The 16,277-nt window shown below is 41.9% G+C and overlaps 1 protein-coding gene across 1 annotated transcript in view; it reads left to right on the top strand.

The window, feature by feature from the left end:
• The window catches only part of LOC120048469 (DENN domain-containing protein 4B-like), a 41,639-nt gene that overhangs the window by 11,288 nt on the left and 14,074 nt on the right, over positions 1-16,277 (top strand). Inside the window, exons 2-8 of the mRNA XM_038994460.1 lie at positions 8,359-8,676; positions 9,194-9,446; positions 9,555-9,624; positions 9,843-10,012; positions 14,955-15,196; positions 15,349-15,415; positions 16,138-16,196. Of these exons, the coding sequence (XP_038850388.1) occupies positions 8,378-8,676; positions 9,194-9,446; positions 9,555-9,624; positions 9,843-10,012; positions 14,955-15,196; positions 15,349-15,415; positions 16,138-16,196 (1,160 nt within the window). The 5' untranslated portion in view covers positions 8,359-8,377. The remainder of the gene's footprint in view (positions 1-8,358; positions 8,677-9,193; positions 9,447-9,554; positions 9,625-9,842; positions 10,013-14,954; positions 15,197-15,348; positions 15,416-16,137; positions 16,197-16,277) is intronic.

A 16,277-nucleotide genomic window follows, 5' to 3' on the forward strand; every position in this document is an offset into this window, starting at 1 on the left:
TAGAATGGTATTGTGGCGATGCCCCTGAGTTGGCGTGGGCATGGCTGTACCAGCTACCAGGCATCTCTCTCCCTGTCGCTGACTTCCAGCATCATCTCGCTGGGAAGAGCGACCCTGAATACCTCCTCTGTCACTAGCTGTGGCTCTGGTTGAAGGCCAGCTATGGGCAGCAGCATTCTGACAAGAGCAAAGGCACTGCCTCTGGACAGCATTCATCCCTCACAACTTTATCTTAAGCATTGTTTTGACAGGCAAATCAATCAAATTTATTTCAATCAAATTTATTTCAATCAATCAAATATATTTATAAAGCCCTTACATCAGCTGATGTCACAAAGTGCTGTACAGAAACCCAGCCTAAAACCCCAAACAGCAAGCAATGCAGGTGTAGAAGCACAGTGGCTAGGAAAAACTCCCCAAATCAGCTGGCAAGCATATTTTGAGGAAGAATGTATGGCATTAAGTTGCAAGATACAAGTGTTCATAACAGCTGTTAGCACTGTACATTCTGCTGTATTTCAAATACATTCTGTGAGTGCTGTGGTGAGTATTGGCAATTCTGGGAGTTTTTTTAAATATCTCCACACTTTTGTGCTGTCAAAATGTTCCCCCAGGTATTACAAAACACAAAGTAAAAATCTGTTCTTTCGAGGGTGTTATTGACAAAGCTATGAAGAAATGTTGACATGTGAAATGATGTGCGTAGCACCTCTTCACATACATCATTTCACACATTCTCAAACATGTCAGGAGTTTGAGAACCTGCTGTATAGTGAGAGTGCCAGTCTACCAGTTCGGGGGCAGGATTTCTAGCTGCCAAGCCTGAACAGAGCTCTCCTTGTCCGTTTGGAGTGGCCTTATCAGGAGCTCACACCTGTAGAGATGTGGGGGTACGGGTTGAGTGTTGTCACTGCACTGGCTCAGAAATAACTCTTCTCAATCAGTTGGGGGCAAGGCTACACTGTAATTCACATACACAGTGAGCTATAACTAACTGCTTTATTTGACTGATATGGGGATTTAACCTACGTAAGGTAGAGTAAATTTCTCCTTTCCTAGAAAATTTTCATTGAAATGACTCATTCCTCAGTAGCTTGCATTAGAGGTTTATAATCTTGTGGAAATATATATTCAAGCCTTCCAGCCTGGCTGGTGCTCAACAAAAGCAGGTGAATTAAAAGAAGAACCAAACTCATGATCTGTTTTAAATATCTTGTGGCTCTTTTTATTTCCTGCTTGTTTGAAACTACTTTTCTGAGGAGGTTGAGGTATGATGTGAGTGGCTGGAAGGCTTTCAGTTGCAGTTTTGTTTCTGAGCATTAGCTAGCCTATTTTGACAAATTTGTGTAAGCCACTGTTTCTCAATGAATTCTTGGTGAACCCTCAGGGTGCACACAACAGACTTTGTTTTTGTATGTTTAAGTATTGTATCACCCCACTGAATAATAACATCAGTAAATTATTATAATAACTTGAAAAGCAGCCAGAGGGAGAGGCTGGCTGATATGTTCAAGATGCAATACAGACTAGATGGAGAAGTGGGTAGCGACCCGAATTCATGTGCTCAACTTGTTTGAATCTTATGTCATCTGTGTACGCCTGTGGATGTTTTTCATGAGTTATGACTCAGAAACTCTGACTTTAGTTCAACCAAGCAGGGATGCACAACTCTAGTCCTTGACGGCCGCAAGGAACTAGCAGAATGACAGACCGAACCCCTGCCCTAAAACAACCCCTCTTCTTCAGTAGTAGGCCATGGTCTAATACTTCACATTGATGTCAGTTTGTATGATCATGGTGGTGGTCCACTGCTTCCAGGCTGAAGTGCACTGTCAGACATGTCATAATTCTGGGGAATAAGACCTTTACTTCTCTCTTGTTGCTTGTCTAAATATGGCGTATTCAATTCTATATCTATGATGCACTGGGTTTCATACGAATGGGACTTCAAAAGCCTCTTGTCAGGATGTGGGCACTCTAGTCCCAGAGCTTGCTCTCTCGCTCAAACCACTGACAGTTTTAATGAATTAATTTCTTAGTTATATTGACAAACATATTGAAATAACTTGCAGTCGCAAGGATTGTGACTAATATTAAGACATGTTGGACATTGGGGCAATCCAGTACTCAAAAGGGGTTTTCCAGTGTGTGTGTGTTTGTGTGTACATTCGCAAGCGTGTGTGTGTGTGAGAGATAGAAAGTGCACGTTACCATGCACGTAGGGTATTATGAAAAAGGGAACCAGCAATTATTAGCCTACATCAGCAATTTCTGAAAAACCCTGAGGTTCAGTGTCCTTGACAAGCTCCCAGCAGGGCAACACCCTTTTATTATAGTACCATTGTAGGCCTTAGGGCCTAACAGATCCGTTATACTGGTGTGTTTGTTTTGCATCAAATGCTGCACTGAAATATTTATTTTTATAAGACATTAATAAGACTCAAAAGCTCAAACTTTTGGGACAGTAACACATTTTTTGTTGTTTTGGCTCTGTACTCCAGCACATATGATTTGAAATGATACAATGACTATGTAGTTAAAGTGCAGACTGTCCGCTTTAATTTGAGGGTATTTTAATACATATCGGGTGAACTGTTTATGAATTGGATGACATTTTGATGCTACCATTATTACGGATAATCCTGAATGAATTGTGAATAATGATGAGTGAGAAAGTTAGAGATGCACACACATCATACCCCGAAGACGTGCTAACCTCTCAACATTACAATAACGGGAGGTCGGCATTATTGGGGGGGGAGTGTATTATATATGTGGGTCTAACTTGCTCACTTATCATTGTTCACAATTCATTCAGGATTGTCCGTCGTCATGCTAGCATCCACATATAATACACATATAAGTGAATTTGTCCCAATACTTTTGGTCCCCTAAAATGGGGGAACTATGTACAAAAACAGTTCTAAACGGTTCACCCGATATGGATGAAAATACCCGCAAATTAAAGCTGACAGTCTGCACTTTAACCTCAAAGTTATTGTATTTGTTGTATAATTTCAAATCCAAAGTGCTGGAGTACAGAGCCAAAACAACAAAAAATTGTCATTTTGGAGCTCACTGTATATTATCACCTACTGTAGCCTGTCATAATTTCCCCTTTGGAGAAGTGTCACCGTGCTCCAGTGTCACTAGGAAGCTACTGATGAACTCTTGGAATATAACAGGAAACAGGCTGCCAGTGGCCACTTCCTGTTTGCCAGTTAACCTTTGGAGCCCAACCTCCATCGATTTCCTCTACTCTCACTTTTTCATAGTACTCTTACGCATAGTACTCTTACGCGTTAATGTGCTAAATACTAGTGATTAGAGGTTGACCGATTCGGGCCGATTTCAAGTTTTCATAACAATCGGTAATCTGCATTTTTGGACACCGATTATGGCCGATTACATTGCACTCCACGAGGAGACTGCATGGCAGGCTGACTACCTGTTATGCGAGTGCAGCAAGGAGAGAAGGTAAGGTGCTAGCTAGCATTAAACTTTTCTAATAAAAAACAATCAATCTTAACATAATCACTAGTTAACTACACATGGTTGATGATATTACTAGTTTATCTAGCTTGTCCTGCGTTGCATATAATCGATGCGGTGCCTGTTAATTTATCATTGAATCACAGCCTACTTCGCCAAACGGGTGATTTAACAAGCGCATTCGTGAAAAAAGAACTGTTGTTGCACCAATGTGTACCTAACCATAAACATCAATGCCTTTCTTAAAATCAATACACAAGTATATATTTTTAAACCTGCATATTTAGTTAATATTGCCTGCTAACATGAATTTCTTTAAGCCTGTCTGGCTCTGGCGTTCCGCTAGCTGAACTCCTCCCACATTCCACTGAAAAGGCAGAGCGCGAAATTCAAAAGATATTTTTTAGAAATATTTAACTTTCACACATTAACAAGTCCAATACAGCAAATGAAAGATACACATCTTGTGAATCCAGTCAACATGTCCGATTTTTAAAATGTTTTACAGCGAAAACACCACATATATTTATGTTAGCTCACCACCAAATACAAAAAAGGACAGACATTTTTCACAGCACAGGTAGCATGCACAAAGCCAACCTAACTAACCAAGAACCAACTTCATCAGATGACAGTCTTATAACATGTTATACAATAAATCTATGTTCGAAAAATGTGCATATTTGAGGTATAAATCAGTTTTACATTGCAGCTACCATCACAGCTACCGTCACAAATAGGACCGAAGCAGCCAGAGTAATTACAGACACCAACGTCAAATACCTAAATACTCATCATAAAACATTTCTGAAAAATCGATGGTGTACAGCAAATTAAAGACAAACCTCTTGTGAATCCAGCCAATATTTCCGATTTTTTAAGTGTTTTACAGCGAAAACACAATATAGCATTATATTAGCTTACTACAATAGCCTACCACACTACCGCATTCATTCATCAAGGCACGTTAGCGATAGCAATAGGCACGTTAGCGATAGCGAATAAATCAGCAAAAGATATATAATTTTTGACTAACCTTGATAAGCTTCATCAGATGACAGTCCTATAACATCAGGTTATACATACACTTATGTTTTGTTCGAAAATGTGCATATTTAGAGCTGAAATCAGTGGTTATACATTGTGCTAACGTAGCATCTTTTTCCCACAACGTCCGGATATTTTTCTGACACTTTTTCTGACACATATTCTGACCAAATAACTATTCATAAACATAACTAAAAAATACATGTTGAGTAGGAAATGATAGATACACTAGTTCTTAATGCAATCGCCGTGTTAGAATTCTAAAAATAACTTCATTACGACATCCAGCTTAGGTATAGCGAGAGAGTGCCCAAACTCTGGGCGCAAACGACTAGTTCACATGTACGACAGATATATGAAATAACATCATAAAATGGGTCCTACTTTTGCTGATCTTCCATCAGAATGTTGTACAAGGGGTCCTTTGTCCAGAACAATCGTTGTTTGGTTTTAGAACGGCCTTTTTCCCTCTCGATTTAGCAAGCACACTTGCCAAGTGGCGCGAATCTCTCCATCGTTAACAAACTCAGAGAACGGAACACGGCAAAACTCCCGAAAAAATTTCAATAATCTGATTAAACTATATTGAAAAAACATACTTTACGATGATATTGTCACATGTATCAAATAAAATCAAAGCCGGAGATATTAGTCGTCCATAACGACAGCTTATCAGAAGGCAAATCCAGGTCCCTTCTCGCGCTCTCCAGAAAACAGGAAACTGGTGACACGTCATGCCAAGAGCTATTATTCGAGCCCAGATCAAGTTACACACTCAATTTCTTCTCTCACTGCTTGTCGACATCTAGTGGAAGACGTATGAAGTGCATCTAAACTAATAAATATCAAGGACTTTAATAGGCAGCCCCGAGAACAGTGCATCGATTTCAGATCTTCCACTTCCTGTCAGGAAGTTTGCTGCAAAAGGAGTTCTGTTTTACTCACAGATATAATTCAAACGGTTTTAGAAACTAGAGAGTGTTTTCTATCCAATAGTAATAATAATATGCATATTGTACGAGCAAGAATTGAGTACGAAGCTGTTTAAATTGGGCACGATTTTCCCCCAAAGTGAAAACAGCGCCCTCTGTCCTCAACAGGTTATTAACTAGGAAAATTGTCACTTCCCTTGCGTTCTGTGCAAGCAGAGTCAGGGTATATGCAGCAGTTTGGGCCCCCTGGCTCGTTGCGAAGTGTGTGAAGACCATTTCTTCCTAACAAAGACCGTAATTAATTTGCCAGAATTGTACATAATTATGACATAACATTGAAGGTTGTGCAACAGCAATATTTAGACTTAGGGATGCCACCCGTTAGATAAAATACGGAAAGGTTCCTTATTTTTGTTTTCGAAATGATGACGTTTTGTTTTCGAAATGATAGTTTCCGGATTTGACCATATTAATGATCTAAGGCTCGTATCAACTCCCAAGATTAGGCTGGCAATACTAAAGTACCTATTAGAACATCCAATAGTCAAAGGTATATGAAATACAAATGGTATAGAGAGAAATAGTCCTATAATAACTACAACCTAAAACTTCTTACCTAGGAATATTGAAGACTCATGTTAAAAGGAACCAACAGCTTTCATATGTTCTGAGCAAGGAACTTAAACGTTAGCTTTTTTACATGGCACATATTGCACTTTTACTTTCTTCTCCAACACTTTGGTTTTGCATTATTTAAACCAAACTGAACATGTTTCATTATTTTTTAGACTAAATTGATTTTATTGATGTATTAAGTTAAAATAAGTGTTCATTCAGTAATGTTGTAATTGTCATTATTACATACATATATATATATATAAATAGGCCGATTCTTAATCGGTATCGGCTTTTTTTGGTCCTCCAATAATCGGTATTGGCGTAGAAAAATCATAATCGGTCGACCTCTACTAGTGATACACCAATATGACATTTTTGGCCGATACCAATATCCAATATTTTCCTTACTTGCTGTGCTATTTCGTTGTTCAGTCGCTTCATTCTCAACCAGGATTTCTATGGAACGCGTTTGGGTCTTTGCGTGTCGTCAAATATACTGTTTAACGTGTCAAATAACACTATTTGACTGTCATAAGTTTGTTGACCAATCTGGACCTTACATTTTTTACGTAGTTATTACACTATCATTTCATATGTCACAACGATTCATCGATACGTATGCTATGATGCTGGTAAAGTTGTCTCGCCCACCTACAGTGCTGGTCATTAAAAAAAAGCTAAATAGCTCATGGATGCAAACAATGTTCTTCCCCAAAAGCATAGCAAAACGACATATGTTTCAGTAGCAATAGTTAGCTAGCTAACTATATAGCTAGGTGTCATCATCTAAAATAACCCTAATTTATAAGACAGTTCTTATTTGATTAATGGTGGTCGGACAATAGTGGACTTTGCGGCTAGCCTTTAAAATAAAAGTATGGCATAATTCTACTATGTATTCACTGTCAATTACATACTTTTATTTTGAAGGCAAACCGCATATTCCACTTGTGCCTAATCCTTACTATGGCTAGCTTCACAACACATAAACCGGTCCGGTCGAGCCTCACTAGCCAGATAACGTTATAAGCAGCCAGCTAGCTTTATCTTTGGGCAACAGGGTTAAGTAGCTGGCTAGCTATTTATTTCCATGAACTGAAGTTAAATTTCAATTGGCGAACAAGTGGCAACCTAGCTAATACTTACTCACAAGGATTCCTAAATCATTGCTAAGAATAATGAAAATGACTGCAGTTTCCTGCACTGGCCTGTCTTCCTAGCAGTGAATTATCGACTCATCCACTCTGTGAGGAAGGCCTATCCATCCTGTATAAATGCTCTCTAGACAGTAATGCTCCCTCTGAAATGATTGGAGAAGGAATCCACATAATTTGTTTCTAATAATTCGCTGAATCGCTTTTAGTTTTTTGATGAGCTTTTAAATAGATTTGACGTATTTGTTGGCGTTTGGTTTGATTTACCTTACTAGTGATGTTGGCTAGTTAGCTTTGAATGCCACAACACTACAGAAGTAAATAGGACTGCATTAGCAGAGATGGCTTGCAGTAGTGAAGGTTGTCCACTACTCTGACTGTCACAAAATGTATGGTGAGCCTGTGCGCCAGTGGCAGGATTGGCATCTACAAAGGGTTAGGGTAGGGATAGACTTATCTACGAAGCCCGACGCACAGAGAGGAAGTTGGGAATGGAGAGGTGTGCTCTGTGCTGCTGAGGCTACGGACCTCCGCTGACCATCCGAAGTGCAAGCCTGATCCCATCCACAACTTCTTAACTTTCTTGATTTTCTAACTGTTTCACATTTATTGTTTTGTTTTCTTGTTGTATTTCCTGATGCATATGAAATCCAACTTTTAGTTGCCATGTATACTGAAATAAACAAACTCAACTAATGGGTAGGGAGAGGATGAGTGGTAATTGGTTGGATCTCCCCTCTCAGCAGAACTTAGCAGCTTATTGTTGACCCTCAGACTACCTCTGACGGGTCATATCTGTATGAAATGCGAATGACTCAAGGCCTTTGAGTCAAAAATAAATATTTGTGTGTGTGGGACTGTGCGGCATCCACGTGCAATGATATTGTTATCACTCTCCTGGTTGTTTATCTATTGCCAATGATGAGAACCAAATATTGTCAGTTTGAATAATAAGGTTTTGTTTCTATATGACTGTCGGAAGGAAGAAATCCATTCATCATCAACTGCTCAGCCAGATGTATGTTTACATAAGCAAGATCGCGCAATCTCACCTTGGTTCCCCCTCCCTCTACTTCTCGCTCTCTTTTTCTCCCACTCTCCCTCCCTCTCTACAGCAGTTGGCAGACAGGCGGCATGACGGAGGAGAAATGCCCCCAGCTAGTGGACTATTTTGTGGTGGCAGGGCTGGCTCCGGGGGGCTCGGCCCTACTGGACGAAGAGGGCCAGCAGAGAGGGGGCCGGGTGGTGGAGCCGGTCACAGACCTGGCGGTGATCGCCCGGGGCTTGGGAGAGGAGGTGCCCGAGGGCTTCACCTGCATCGAGAAGACCCAGGGGGGCCACCCGGCCGAGCTGAGCACCGGACTCATCAACAACCCCCACATGTACCTGTGTTACCGCCGTGGGCATGACAAGCCACCCATCCTTGACCTCGGGTGAGACACTCCAGCAGTGATGAAAAAAATGATCATTCTATTCTAATGTGTGCTGGAGTCAGACATTAGCTACAACATCAATTTAAAGCTATGCATGGTGCTTGGAGTTCACATACTGGAGTTCACATACTGTAGTTAATGCATAACAATGCTTTGAGCTTGCATTTTGCAATTATCGACATACTGCATGCTGTAACCATGTACGTGTGACCACAAAGGTTTTATTGTATGCTATTGCTATGTAGCCCTGAACCGCCATAATCATTAAATTAAGCATGTCTGGCCAAGCCTTACATGACTGCAAAATGTAATTGTATACATACCCATAGATTCTTTAATGGAAAGAGCTATGCACGTCACATGATACATTAATTCTGGACAAAGTGCGGGATGTCTTCTAAACATGAAAAGAAAAGCTTTCCTTGAATGAGTGATAGAAATTGGTTTCTGTTAACTGTATAACTAGTGACATTGACTGACTCATTGTCCTGACTCTGCCCCCTCCCCCGGTCCCCAGGGTGCTGTACGAGGGCAAAGAGGTGGTGAAGCAGGGCTGGTACTTGATCGAGACCACCCCCTACAGCCGCTCAGCCAGCCTGAGCTCCGGGGGGCCCGCCACCCACCGCACCTTCCTGACTTACCGCCGGGCCCCAGAGTCCCAGGCCCTCCACACCCTGGGGGTCACAGACATCTCCCTCCTGCTGCCCAGTAAGGGGGAGGTGGCCCCCCACACCTTCTGCCGGGTGGAGAAGAACCTCAACACTGGCATAGTGCGTTTGAAGCGCTCTGTTTTTCTACTGTGTTTTTTTTTTAACCTAATTCTTAATCTCTCTCCATCCCTCTCTCTCTCACTGTGCTTTGTTGTTTTGGCTCCACAGTGGGGTCCAGCCTTATACCTGTGCTACAAGAGAGCTGTAGCCAAAGCCAACGCCCTAGTCTATGAAGCAGGTGAGGGTAGACTGTTCCTTTCTGATGGTATCACAGCACTTATTCTGCTGCGTCGGGATATGTGACGTTGTAAACAGAGAAGGCCTATTGACCTACTTCTCACAATTAATACATTTAGAAGTAGAAAGAGACTTTCTACCAAAAATGAAAGTCTCTCTGTAGTCACTAATCAAAATGGTACTTTTATTAACCGTCTGTCTCTGTGTGTGTTTCCCCAGGTCTGATCAGTCGGTATCCGGAAGCGGACGTAGAGTCGTTCCCCCTGCCAGAGTCTGTGCCTATGTTCTGTCTGCCCATGGGTGTGACGGTGGAGAGCTGGCCCCTCAACACCAAGTACCAGCTCCCTGTCTTCTCTACCTTCGTCCTCACTAGCGCCTGTGGCGACAAGGTGGGTCCGCCTACCTGCCTTCTTCTCACACACACTCTCCAACACTCTAACACTGCGCAGTGGCTAAGCTATTGAGTCCATTGGGTTATGTGTTAAGCTGTGTAGGAAGGTTCTCTATATAATATCAGGTGAATGTATAATCTATTTTAGCTCGTTGCAAGTCACCGGTTCAGTCAATTTCAACAAATAACAATAACTTAAGATGTCATTATTTGTCAGACATTGAAATTCTTCACTCCATCCATGATGCCTGCAGTAACAGTACCAATCATAATGGTAATAGTAAAGTTTCCTAATTCATATTAAATCCAGACAACAAGCAAACATTTTTATAATAAAAGCTCAGTTTATTCCAAAAAGTAAATCATATCATCCTATTAGATCCGGACACCTTTCTTCAACTGTTTCCAGACCCTCCTCAGACCTATTTCAAGCCAAATCACCCCTGTACTCTTTCCCTGCACCATCATCTCCATTACCACCCTCTTCCCCTTTCCTTTCTCTGTTCCCTATCCTTCCTTTTCTGCTCTTTCCTCTCAGCCTTGCTCTCAAGCCGTGTTTTCTTATCCCCTGCCTTGTCCTGTCACCTGGGGGACCTGGCCATTCTTTTTCTAAGAAAGATAACAAGTATTGTTTAACTGCAAAAACAACAGAATACTAGTATAGCTACTGATTCTTGTTTAGTTGTACTACTGCTACTACTTTATTCGTTCTAAAATGGCAACGTTGAAGAGATGATAATTTACTCAACAGAAGGATAGTATAGTAGAAACAACATTATAGTGCTGAAATAAACTCAGCAAAAAAAGAAACGTCCTCTCACTGTCATCTGTGTTTATTTTCAGAAAACGTAACGTGTAAATATTTGTATGAACATAAGATTCAACAACTGAGACATGGACTGAACAAGTTCCACAGACATGTGACTAACAGAAATGGAATAATGTGTCCCTGAACAAAGGGGGGGTCAAAATCAAAAGTAACAGTCAGTATCTGGTGGGGCCACCTGCTGCATTAAGTACTGCAGTGCATCTCCTCCTCATGGACTGACCCAGATTTGCCAGTTCTCCCTGTGAGATGTTACCCCACTCTTCCACCAAGGCACCTGCAAGTTCCCGGACATTTCTGGGGGGGAATGGCACTAGCCCTCACCCTCCGATCCAACAGGTCCCAGACGTGCTCAATGGGATTGAGGTCCGTGCTCTTCACTGGCCATGGCAGAACACTGACATTCTTGTCTTGCAGGAAATCACGCTCTGAATGAGCAGTATGGCTGGTGGTGTTGTCAAGCTGGAGGGTCATGTCAGGATGAGCCTGCAGGAAGGGTACCACTTGAGGGAGGAGGATGTCTTCCCTGTAACGCACAGAGTTGAGATTGTCTGCAATGACAACAAGCTCAGTCCGATGATGCTGTGACACACCGCCCCAGACCATGACGGACCCTCCACCTCCAAACCAATCCCGCTCCAGAGTACAGGCCTCGGTGTAACGCTCATTCCTTCAACGATAAATGCGAATCCGATCATCACCCCTGGTGAGACAAATCCGCGACTTGTCAGTGAAGAGCACTTTTTGCCAGTCCTGTCTGGTCCAGCGACGGTGGGTTTGTGCCCATAGGCGACGTTGTTGCCGGTGATGTTTGGTGAGGACCTGCTTTACAACAGGCCGTCAAGCCATCAGTCCAGCCTCTCTCAGCCTATTGCGGACAGTCTGAGCACTGATGGAGGGATTGTGCGTTCCTGGTGTAACTCTGGCAGTTGTTGTTGCCATCCTGTACTTGTCCCGCAGGTGTGATGTTCGGATGTACCGATCCTGTGTAGGTGTTGTTACACGTGGTCTGCCACTGCGAGGTCGATCAGCTGTCCGTCCTGTCTCCCTGTAGCGCTGTCTTAGGCGTCACACAGTACAGACATTGCAATTTATTGCCCTGGCCACATCTGCAGTCCTCATGCCTCCTTGTAGCATGCCTAAGGCACATTCACACAGATGAGCAGGGACCCTGGGCATCTTTCTTTTGGTGTTTTTCAGTCAGTAGAAAGGCCTCTTTAGTGTCCTAAGTTTTCATAACTGTGACCTTAATTGCCTACCGTCTGTAAGCTGTTAGTGTCTTAACGACCGTTCCACAGGTGCATGTTCATTAATTGTTTATGGTTCATTGAACAAGCATGAGAAACAGTGTTTAAACCCTTTACAATGAAGTTCTGTGAAGTTATTTGGATTTTGACTAATTATCTTTGAAAGACAGGGTCCTGAAAAAGGGACGTTTATTTTTTTGCTGAGTTTAGTCACTAAAGCTCACCTTTGATTGACCACCCTTTGTTTTTCCGTCTTTCTCTGGACAAATCCTGGACTTGCCAAGCCATGTCCCCTAGCAATCCCTCCATTTTGGCTAGGTATCTACCCTCTACTTCCAGTTTTCTGTCTCTATAGGATCTCCCTCTTTCTGATCTGTCTCCTCTTGTCCTCTAACCACTCCCTCTCTCTCTTGAACATTCTGTCACATTTCTGTTCAAAAAGGGTTAGGTCCTGTTTTTTCCTCATGTGATCTCCCTCTGCCTTCTGAGGGTGCGCTACTGTTTGGGAGTCAGTGCAGGTTTCACTGTTTGGGAGTCTGTGCCATCTCTCCTTTGTATGGATCTGTTTAGACAAAATGAAACGACTATAAGCCTATATGGAATTTTAGCCGAGACCACTTTCACATTTGCCTTCACTTGAAACGGAGCAGAAAAGCGAATCAGAAAATGCCAGTGTTTACCGAAGTTGGGCAGTGGTGTCTGGTCCTGGAACGACCTTTCTGATGGCTGACAATTTTCTTGTCGTCCTGAAAAAAGAATAGGTTTCCATATAATCATGCAAACAAGACCATTACATTGATCAAGAATGGTTAGCGTATGGCAATAGGCTGTAGTGTTTTGGAAATATTTGAGTTTTACATTTTTTTAAATTCAGTTATTGGCCTTCTTGGGCGGATAGACGCACTACGTCAGCAATTCATTACATTCCCCTCTGCCTTCTGTGGGTGTTCCACTGTTTGGGTCACAGAGTTAGTGCAAATGGAACAACACTTAGCCTATATGGAGAGTATAGCCAAGACCACTCTCACATTTGCCTTCACTTGAAACAGATCTGAAAAAATGAAAATGCCTAGTGCCATAATGAATGTATGGGCTGGTTTACCGAAGATGGGCAGTGACGTCTGGTCCTGGATCTGCCTCTCTCACGGCAGACAGTTTTCTCGTCTTTCTGAAAAAATAATAGGTTTCAATTATCATTATGACAAGAACATGACATGGATCAAGAATGATTGGCGTATGGCATGAGATTTGAGATTAGTGTAGCATGTTTTAAATTTATTGTACTTTTTTTTAACTCACAGTTGGCATTCTTTGAGGGATAGACGACACACTCCGTCCGCGAGTCATAACGTCCCTCTCTGCGTTCTGAGAGTAGTCCACTTTTTGGGACACAGAGTCAGTGCCATCTCTCTTTTGTATGGATCTGTTAAGACAATGAAATAACTGTTAGCCTAGATTGAAAGTTGAGGTGGAATCAGGTGTCAAAATAAATAAATAACTTTTCAGAAAATGTCAGTGTTCCTCCATACGGTATTAACCAATGAGAATAAGGGCTGGTTTGTCAAAATTGGGCAGTGGTGTCTGATCCTGGATCTGCCTCTCTCACGCAGACAGATTTCTCATCCTCCTGAAAATAGAACATGTTTTATCACCATGAACATGACATAGATCAGGAATGATTTGCATATGGCATCAGATGAATAAATCTAAGATTAGGCTATCGTGTTAAAACAACATTTTCATATGATTTTTTAAACTTACAGATCTTCCCCTTCTTCGAGGGACACACTCACTACGTCCACGATTCATTATGTCCTTTTCTGCCTTCTGAGGGTGTTTCACTGTTTGGGTCACAGAGTCAGTCAGTGCCTTCTCTCCTTTGTATGGACAAAATTAAACAACTCTCAGCCAAGACCACTCTCAAATTTGCTTTCATTTGAAACAGAACTGAAAAAGTTTATTACAGAACGTCTGTGTTACTAATAAGTACAGTCTTATGTATTGGCTGGTTTACCGATGTAGGGCAGTGGCATCTAGCCCTGGATCGACCTCTCGCACGGCTGACAATTTTCTCTTCATCAGAAACTGCAGTTCTTCGGGACATGGACACACTTGGTCCTCGATTCATTGGTTTGTTGAACAGAAGTTCCAATGAATGTGAAAAATCAGCTTGAAAAAATCTGCAGAAATAGCAAAGTTGACTCTTCAAAGGATTTTTCACAGACTGACGATTTTGCAATATGATGTTCCATTGATTTTGTTTGATATAGTAATCATCACTATGGTAACTCAGAACTAATCTGATTATGATCAGGGAATCAGCGTCATGAGTGATGACATCACAATCACACGCCAGTGAGGCCACCAGTAAGGAGTATGTTGCTAATTCTATGGTTGCGACAACAAAAACTAATTCTAGGACCAAATGGGCTGAAATATTTCTAATTCTACAAAATGCCATGACCTACAGTGGCTGACAAGGTTCAGAAATACACACTCACAAAGAAATGCATATCAAGTGTGATATATGAACATTGACAAGTTCTAATGTTGATAAATACCAACTATCTGTTGATTGAGTTGTGTGTAGTTATTTATCAATGCAGCTATTCAATATCATGCTTGCCTACTTAAATTACAAGTTGTAAATTGGCCCACTATATAGACTTTATCTGCGACAGCAGCAAGAAGCTATAAAAACAACAAAAACATTGAGATGCAAATGAGTCCAGTATGAACTCGCTCACAGTTTAATTAAAAATAAATCTATCTAGCATTTGCTAAATGCTAACTGTTCACACAGTTCAAAGCATCTAGCGTTAGCTGAATCCTTTTTAACAGTCCTGTTTCTCCTCTTCCCGTCCCAGGTTTACGGTGCTGCTATCCAGTTCTATGAGGCGTTCCCACGGGAGTGCCTCTCGGAGCGGCAGAGTGTCCGTCTGGGCCTGGTGAGCGTGGTGGATCGGCGGCCTATCACCAACCGCACCCTGCAAGTGAAGAAGAGCGTGTGTGTTCTCTCCCACTGGCCCTTCTTCACTGTCTTCCAGAAGTTCCTCACCTTTGTCTACCGATACTCCATCTCCGGACCCCACGTGCTGCCCCTCGAGAAGTCAGTGGCCCTTCATGGCAAATATCAGCAATGTGTCTTTATGAACTTAAACTGGCTAATCTACTGGCTAACAAACCGTAATCCTATTGGCTTTTGATTCATGTTATGGTTGGTTGTTTGGTTGATTTATTAACATGAACTCTGCTCTCCAGGCACATCTCCAGCTTCATGCACAACGTTCCGTTCCCTTCGCCTCAGCGGCCTCGCATCCTAGTGCAGGTAGGGACACCTGTCTTTAACTCAATTCACATTCTCTCATCTTTATTCCTTATTAACACATCAAAGCACTTTAAAGCATCAGAAAGGTGGAATGGAAAACCTTGCTAAGCATTGGTTTAGCTCAGGGCTATACAGAAGGCAGCATTAAAACTGCTAATTCAAGTAAGGCATGACTGTGATTTATTAGTTGAGTCAGGTGTTTTAGTGCTAGTTTAGAACAAAAGCTTGCTTGCTCTGTGTGTGCTTGTATATGCCTGTGTGTGCGTTACAAGCAGAACCTCAGCTTGAGTTCTATTTGAACTTGACACCAGTAGCATTGTGGTGTTTCTCACTAAAGATTTGACTTCCTCCCCCACAGGAAATGGGCATGGATTAATTGATGGTTTCACTGGTTAGTGTGTGCAGATGGACAGGGTAAAAATAACACCCAATTAAAACAATCTATAATTTACTGTGGATTTAAAATAATTTCACATCACTGAATGATCCTTCCGGCTCTAGAAAGTAGAGACAATTGTTTGGGGTTTTCTCAAACTCAAATCGAGTCAAATGGGGCTTTTCAAACTTGATTCCTTATGGCTTGTTTCAAATCAACAGATATCAATTTGGTGAATGGTGGTCTATGAAATTGAAGCATGGCTAAACTTTCTTCCTTAGACCTATAGATTATTGTCCACCATGTAGGTTTGTTAATGGAAAAATGTGTGTGTGTGTCATTTCAGCTCTCCCCCTATGACAACCTTCTCCTCTGTCAGCCTGTCTCCTCCCCCTTACTGCTCAGGTCAGTACAGTAAATCTGCATTAGGTCGAGTTGCAATAAACTATGTGGTGGAATGCGTTATTTTGCGCTAGGAGCTATCGC

This window comes from Salvelinus namaycush, chromosome 5 (genome assembly GCF_016432855.1).
Source record: "Salvelinus namaycush isolate Seneca chromosome 5, SaNama_1.0, whole genome shotgun sequence".
NCBI lineage: Eukaryota > Metazoa > Chordata > Actinopteri > Salmoniformes > Salmonidae > Salvelinus > Salvelinus namaycush.